Here is an 8,546-nt window from a genome sequence, read left to right as displayed (position 1 = left end):
AACCATAACAATTCTATGATTCTATGACATCAGCAGCAATAGCATATTGTCTTCAAATAACCAGAGGACCAGTTAAGCCTCAAGTCCTCCCAGCACTTTCTGCTCTTTCTCCAAGTGACTGAGAACTACAAGGTTTTACAGCACAGCTAGCACAAAAGCATGGCAGCCAGCTCCTCCATGCCATGCCTCTGCTAGAACGCAGCAGTGGACACAAGCTAGCAGCAAACTCCCGTTTCCCTTCTGGTAAGGTATTGCAGTGAGACCAGCAAACTAGCATTAGGTTACTTGGATTTATCTGCCTATCGCAATACTAATGGTTAAGAAGCCACATGGGCAATAATGAAGTCAGGCATAGCACTAGCATCTCTCAAGACATGGCAGGCAGCTTCAGTCTCTGAGCGAGCCATGGCCCTCTGTCCTCCCAGGGCTCCTAAAGAAAGCTCAGCCACGTACTGGCAGGCAGCAATTCTTTGAAGGTGTTCACACCCGCATCCTGCATCTGGTCTGCCTCTCTCTTTAGTTATCCCATGCCCCCAGCTTCTTGGCTTGTCTTGTTTCCTTGCTGGTGTTGTGGTTTTTTGTTATTGGGCAACATCTTTCAGTTGAATCTGTTTTCATCAGTGAGCTCTTTTGACTTGCTGACATCAGTGGAACTCCAAGAAGAAATAATGTATGATCATACAATCATCACTTCTTACCAGCACTTACAATACAGTTTTATTAAAACATTCTGCAGTCCTTAAAATGTCTTCTCATTTTCCTTAAAATGTTTTAAGAAAAATTCAGGTCTTAAAAATTCTTTGAGTCCCTTGCTTTGGGTGAGTCCAGATGTATTCAGATCCATCACAAGAAAGTGTGGACTCATTACTGTTGTGTAAAAGCTGAATGCAATAACAGACCTCATTATTACCTTCTGGGCTATGGATGTTTTGTAAGGAAACCACTGTGCTATGCCTAACTGGAGCAATTCAGTGGAAAACAATTTCCCATTGTTGTAGGTGAAACAGAATACTTTATCATTTATAACCTTATTCCTCTTCCAGTACATATTCAGGGCAGTAGCAGATCAAATGAATTTGGAATTTTGGGGCCCAGGCAAGCTGCACTACAAACGGCAGAGAAAAATGGAGATGGCCAGAGCTTCAGCTGCATGCCTGGTGACTCTATAGACAGAGGATGGCTAAGGGTTCAAAGTGAACCTGACTGTGCTGCCATACCTGGAAGGCCTAGAAGATTCTGATAACATATACCATAAGTACACAGAGTTAAAAGTTAGTGGCTAGTAAACAGTGTAAAGGAAACAGAACACCACCACTGGTAAGAGGTTAGGGACAGGGTTGTTCCTAGGGCTGTTCCTGGTGCAGACAGGGAATGGGCTAGCAGACCTGCATGGAGAACCAGGCACTTGCTGCTCCTCATGCTGCTAAGGGAACAGAGGGGGAAGGAAGTGCAAATGACTTCTGCTGTGAGTGTCCATCCCACATCTCCTGGCCGCAACCTGGTGGCAGCTGTCAGCCTCTCTCCCAAGGCTTTGGCATAAAGTGAAGTTGGCCACGGAACCACAGGCACATTTCTGCCCATGGCTACCCTAGCAGAGCCCTGGCAAGACATTGCTAAAAAGCAGCTTACTTCAGCTATCCTCCTGAAGCCACTTGCCCTCCCTGCAGAATACTAATAAAACCTTTACCGTCCTATGCTGCTTTCCATCAGGCTGTTGCAAATTGCTTTGCCAAAACTCATGAGTTAGCCTCACCTTGCTACTGCAAGATCAGTAGTAATTACTGCAGTATTATTGACAAGCCAGCGGAGGTGCAGAGAGGTTAAGATATTTGATGAAAGTGAGAGGTATCTGTCAGTATAAGGAAAAAGCTCCCAGAGGCCGCAATTACTTTGCTTGTGTGTTTTTTTAAGCCAGATTTCCAGGGCTGTTGAGGAGACATGGATGCTGGTATTAAGGAATGGATACACTTAAACAATTTCTTTGCCTGTTTACTCATCTTGAGATTCTGAAAAATTAGTAGCAGCTGCAGAAAGAGCCTGCCTCTGCACCCTGCCAGAGAAATACCCAACGCCAGGCTTTTCACCCCCAAGAACAAAGAGCTAAATTTAGGTACTCTGTTATACTCATCAATTACAATCAGATGGGATTTCACTGTCCAGGTGCTGAAGGTCAGCAAGATTAACCTGACCAACAGTAATGTTATTTCACATTAGATGTACAGTTTTCCTGCAAAGCTGCCAATAACTTGCACTAGCTCAGTGCCTTGGAAGGTCAAGGCATCTATTCTGATAACTAAATACAAATGTTGGTAACTAATTTCCTGGTAGTCGCACACAAACCTATAGATTTAGCAGGGAAGGTGCTGAACTGACAGTCTGGAGACATAAGTTCCTTCTCTATGGAACAGGTGGGCTGTAGGCCAAGTAAGCCAACTTCCCTGTCCTGCCCCACTGCTACACCTTACCAGTGTGCTGACAGGTGAGTTACGAGGGGCCATATGACTGTTAAGCTCTTTGCTGATCAAATCTACCAAAAGCCATCCATTAGCATCAGCATTTACAAGGCCCAGAAACGAAGACCCAACCTTTTTCTCAGACTGAGTCCTACAAACGTGCTGCTCCCGTGCCTAAAAAGATTCTTCCCCTTTATTGCCAACTTTTCCTTTCCCTGTTCCCTTGCACTGCCAAGTTCAATGCAACACAGCAGCCCCTTTTTCGCCCTAGGTCTTCAAAAACAACTTGCTGCTTCGGAGCCCTGGATTTTATAAATACTCATGGGTGTATTTGCACAATACGCTAAGGAAGAAGGGAATTACCATTCATGTTTTAAATAACAAGATAGTGAAACTGAGTGGGTTGTACAGGGAGACTGAGTCCAAGCCAGAAAATTTGTTTAGATTCCTCACCTTTCAGGTGACTGTTTTAAACAAACTCCAACCCATTATCCCACCTTGTAGAACAATATTATTACTCAAAGATCATAGTCCCACGGTTTTTCACCCAATAACAGACACAAATCCCTCCATTATTGTGGGATTTTCACTCCCATTTAAGAGTATATAACCAGGTCCATGGCAAAAAAGTGCAATGTGAGAAACTGGTGGCAGTCAAAAGGTGTTTCCTAACAGATTTACCTGTTCTTGAAAAGCATTGGCTTGTTCTTCAAATCCAGCTGTTCTGAAATAATTCACAACGTCGGTAACAGCCCAGTCGGCAGGATCTGGAGGTCTCCCATTCTCTACTGAACTGCAAAGTGCAAATCCAGACAAGTAATCACTAAATGTGTGCAGAGCATCTGCTGCTTCTTTGTGCACATCTCATGTACATCCCCTTCTTCCTTGTTCCTCCAGGAAAAGCATCCTTTGACACACCTCCCTCTGGCCCTGATACAGAACAGTCACTCCTGTTCTCTTCCATTTCAAAGACCTGATGCTGGGGACAACTGAGGCACCTCTTCCTTCAGAAAAGAAGAAAGTGTATGAATCTTCTTCACCTCAGCCAAAAGTAAGCAGTCAGGATCTTTTCCTGCAAGTGTGCTGCCTTTGCAGTTGGAGAATAAAGACTACCATGACTGAAGTACCAAATCCCTGTCTTTCTAGACTGCAGCTTTTTTTAGCTATCAAGTACTTATAAAGAATTGCAGTATGTGGATTATTCCTTTCCTAGATGAGACTGTGCTTCCTTGTAATATGGGCAGAAACTACTGGAAACCATCTTTACCTTGTAAAACAGAAAAAAAAGAGAGGCACCAATGATTGCACTAATTGCTCAATATAGAAAATTTCCAAAAAGTGTTTTTGGACTCATCTTTGGACAAATCTATGGACTTTTAAAATAGCTATGAATCTGAGAAAACATTTGTTAAACACAACCAGAATGAATTCCTTCTGTGATTGACCTCAGGCAACTGCTTTCCACAGTAGCAAAAACAATCAATCATTCATATTACTATCCTTATCCTGCATTTCTTATCCTCAACCTGCCATCACCCTATCTCAGACAACCTTTGCGTACCTGCAAATTCTTGGTAAAAAAAGACATACAGCAAGCTTGATTGCCTTTCCTATAGCCATTCAGGAGGATCAAGAGCAAGACATCAAAAGAAAGAACTTCAACATGTTTCTCCAACTAGAAGTCCCAAAGTTCATGCTAGACATTTTTCACTGTTCTGCATGCTTAACCATAATGCTAATGAAGAAATATCAAAAATGTACAGAACAGGGCAGATGTCAGAATCCTGGCCATTTCAGGTACTGAAGCTTAGAGCAGGACTTTAATTTTCAACAGCACCAGCTGGAAAAGAAATACAGATTATACTCTCCTGACAGCATTTTTGTTCCGTCCTTCAAATTTTTCTTTTCCAACTGTCCCCACCTCTGTCTTGCCTAGACTTGTATGTCTTTCAGCAAAATAACTCAGTGAATCAAGGGCCAACCATTTTTCCAACCAGCCATGCAGAGAAGCAAATAGAATCACATAGTGCCTCCCATCACTGTTTCTAAAACATCCCAATTTCTACAACTAGCTGAGCTCTGGGAAAGAGGACTCATGAACACAATGATTTTTTGCTTTTCCCTTAACTCTTGGAGGGTACCTGTCAATATGGCAACAAAATTCGAGCCCTAGGGACTCACACTGCAACCTCGATATCACACTGTATGCTGCACTTGGCCTTCTAAAAGCAGTTGCTTTCACCTATCACATGGAATATACACATATCTCAGAGCAAGGAGCAAAGGGCCAGAGTTTCTTAATTTTGCTCATCAAGTAATGACTTCATGAATCACTTCACTGATTGTGATTATATAGAAAGGCAACACTCAGCTAAACTGAAAATGAGACTACCTGGCCTTATCAGAGCTGCACTGAAAAAAAAAAAAAAAAAATCAAAGAATGCCTTTCAGTTAAGGTTTTTGGTGTTGCACACATTCTGAGGTTTAAGTAGTAAAATGTGAAAAGCACCACACAAAACCTACACACATTTGTAAAAGCAGCATTCGAAGAATTGTATTTAAATCTTTCCATTTTCCCTAAGACATAGACTATCACTTTCGATGACTCATCTTCTACTTAAAAATAAACAAACAAAACCCCAACAACTCAGTATTTTAAAAAAATAATAAATCCTAAAAGATATTGAATTTAATTCTTCCTGAACAGCAAATAAAAGATTCAATCTGTAAAAAATACCTCCTAACTGTATTTTGCTTACTTGCTAACAACACTTTGATTTCAAGCTAATGATGGTCCCAAAGTCTCCTTCCCACAATTTTGTATTTCAGCCTGGGTGCGTTAGTTCTTCATGTAGCTCTTCTGCCACTAGGGAATTACAACTTGGTGCAGCCCCATCCCAGGCTCAACTGCAACGACTTCAGGGGCTCTACCTTAGTCATTAACTAATCAGAGGAAATAACTGCAAGTTCCTGCCTCAAGGAATAGTATCATGCTGGACCCTAAGTGGAGCCAATTTCCACAGCTACAGCTGCAGAAGACTCAAAGGTACGTGGCAGACTGTTGGAGGCTGGCTGGATTTTAACCCATTTACCCATATAGATGCTCATTTGGTTTCTACACTTTAACAGTCTCCTTGCCCTGCTGTTACACATGGCTCTTACTCTTTAGGCAAGGAAAGGGAGTATGTAACAGCCATGGCTTACCCATACACCTGTTTATGCAGACATCCTGGATGCTGTAAAATCTTAAGAGGACTGGCATTTTAGGCTTTGTAAAGAGATACTAGATGCGCTGATAATGAATAAAGATTAGGCTTGTCTGCTTTTCACCACTGTCCCTGTGCCTTTATTGCCATCATGTGGCAGAAGCAGCAGGGCCAGAAAGGGTATAGCTGTGAACAAACAGATTTTATCCAAGCTATTTGTAACCACTTCAAGAAAGTGCCAAATACTTCCTTTGTAGATAGCACACACACATACTGTATACATTCATTTAGAAACCACAGCTCCTGATCAGTTTAATTACAACCCCCAGCAGTTCTAAAAAGCCACCTTTGCAATTAATAGTCGAGCCTTTATCACCTAATCCTCAGGGGAAAACGATTAAATGTAAACTGTCCTTGCTTTTGACTGACTCCCTTCTCCCACCACAGAGTCCTCATTGTAGAAGCAAGACTGCCAACTGAAGGTGGCTTCTGAGGGACATACACGATATTCACAGTCACTGCATAGGAAAATGCATTTTATCTTGGTGTGGTATAAGCAATGTCTCAGGTGAAGGGGGAACGCATGCTGATTTTAATGGCTGCCATCAGCTCTTTTGATGCTGTGTCATAATCACCTGTTTTATCAGCATCCTGAAGTGATCATTATTACTATTATTACATGTATTACTGTAGTGCCTGGGAGCCTAAGCATTGTCAAGTTTTCTTGGAAGGTTTATGGAAAAGAGATCTGAAGGAGAAGAATGAGGTGCAGCTTTGCAGAAGCGTTGCAGTTGAGAGGACAGAATTTCTCTAGTACGATCCTTTGTGTTGCATGTTTTATGGTTTGTGGGTTTTTGGTTTTTTGTTTGTTTGTTTGAATACATCTAAATGCATATATCTATCTTAGCACGGCTTCTATAACCCTAAAGCAGCAAGGTCAAATTTTTCCACACAGAACTCCACTTCTCAGGTCATAACTTCATTCAGAATTGCTAGTCCTAATCTAAGAATTGCTGACCTTTGAGGATACAGAAATGCCTCTAAAACAGTTCCTATCCCTTAGCCTGCAGTCTACCACACTAAAGAAAAACATAGAGCAGTGCACACCATGTCTCTGTCTTATTCCCACCCTAGGTCTGAAGTAAAAACCCAGCAGTTCAGAGCTTCTCCAGCAAACAGCTTAAAATATCTGTTCCAGAAGAGAACTGACACCAAAGACGTACGCTGCTGCTACTGCTTCTCAGCTGTAGGTGGTTGGGCAGTCAGCAGAGAAGAGCGTATGTCTCTCAATGAGACAGAGAGGAGACTTCCACACAGGACACTTCTCTCCATCAGGCACTGGTTTTGCAAAGGCCACCAGCAGACAGGTGAGCAGAGGTAGAGTATTGGTTACAATGCTACCGTTTGCTTTAGCCTCTGGTTGAGAGGAGAAATCAATGGAGAAAGGTATACCCCTAAGTTAACTTATGAGCTCCTACATTTCTCCATTGCTATACAGTCTTCCCACATATCACTTTTAATCAGTTCAGTGCCCAAGAGCCTTTTGAAGCTGAAATACAATGAAAGTAATTGAGAACAGGGAAGGTTTGAAATGAGTAAAGACCGAGGTGCCCACCATTGCCAACTGCATTAAGCCAAAGGAAAACTACAGTCAAAATCCATGTGCTGTTTACATAAACTGAACACTATGGATTCACTTACTTTTTGACATCCAGAGAGCCATTTTCCTTGTTTTCCATGTCAACAGTTAGCATGGGGAGGATAGAGGTTTCTTTTTCTCCAGCAACTGATCAATAGGGGGGAAAAAAGCTGTGTTTAATTATTGGTAGTATGAAAAGTGCAACATAATGTAATAGAAACAAGCATTCTACAGGGACACAACCATGTTTCCACGTGAGAGCAAAGGTGCTGTCAAAGACTGCTTTCCTCAGAAGCCTAGCAAAGGTGGTAATAGCTAATGAACTAGGAGAAGTAGACCTGTGCTTCAAACATAAGAAATATTTCATGCCTGAAAACCAAGGAAGGTAATGTTACATTTGATCCTTTTTGAAACTAGTAAAATTTTATATATTCATACACATAGAGATTGACCTGCAATATATAGCTAGATATCAAGAGAGCTTATTATGCCTTCAGTCATCCTGCTATACAGAGGATCCAAACAGATGTATGATCTTATCCCTAGCGAGGTTTTGAAACCCATAGCCTTGTTCTACAAATGGGGAATCTGGGAAATAGATGAGCGCAGTGACTTATACCCATCTCACACATAAGGCTGGTAAGCTGAGTTACTAATTGAGCACCAAACTCCTGAGGCCTAAATCAGTATCTCACCCATAAGACCATCCTTCCTGCACTTGCACAGCTTCTTCTATAGGTATGGTATTCTGAACTCTAAAAAGGAAAGGAGCGTACAAAGGACACAGGAGAAAATCCAGTTTGTTTCTCTCCTTGCAGCGTCCTGGAGTAATTTTACCACACAGCTTTTTCCACTATTCCACAAAACACGAAGAAATGACCCAAGCCTTTTCTTTCTGTTCTCAAGCAAGCCATTTCTATTTCTGAGAGCACCAAAGAACTGACCAAGGACTCAGGATGTTCTTGCTGTAACATTAATGGATGCCAGTGAAATGTCACAGGGCTTTGCAAAGTACAGAATAGGGAAATCACACTCTCCAGCTAAAACTTCGCAAAAATGGAGGATATCAATTAATACTGTTGTCAAAAAAAAAAAAAAGGCCCTTTATTATACAGCTAGCAGCATGTAAAGCACCAAGAAAACAGTAACAAACTAATCAAAAAGATGCTTCTTCCTGCACCGCTGACCAAATAACTCAACGCATTCCCTCAAATCACTTCTTGGTTCACCTGAGGTGACTGCAAAACG

General features: G+C 41.8%; 1 protein-coding gene across 1 annotated transcript; it reads right to left on the bottom strand.

Moving 5' to 3' along the window:
• Nucleotides 1-3,134: 3,134 nt before the first annotated feature.
• Nucleotides 3,135-7,413, bottom strand: LOC104155230 (sterile alpha motif domain-containing protein 13-like; the record flags this gene model as incomplete). The annotated part of the gene is made up of 2 exons (XM_009708128.1): nt 7,361-7,413; nt 3,135-3,246 (listed from the first exon to the last, which is right to left on the bottom strand). Coding segments are annotated over exons 1-2 (165 nt in total), but the record flags the coding sequence as incomplete, so codon positions are not given.
• Between the last annotated feature and the right edge of the window lie 1,133 nt (nt 7,414-8,546).

Source organism: Cariama cristata, unplaced genomic scaffold (genome assembly GCF_000690535.1).
Source record: "Cariama cristata isolate BGI_N322 unplaced genomic scaffold, ASM69053v1 Scaffold36800, whole genome shotgun sequence".
In the NCBI taxonomy this organism is placed as follows: domain Eukaryota; kingdom Metazoa; phylum Chordata; class Aves; order Cariamiformes; family Cariamidae; genus Cariama; species Cariama cristata.
Note: the sequence above shows the minus strand (reverse complement) of the source record. Positions and strands in the feature narration are given on the sequence as shown.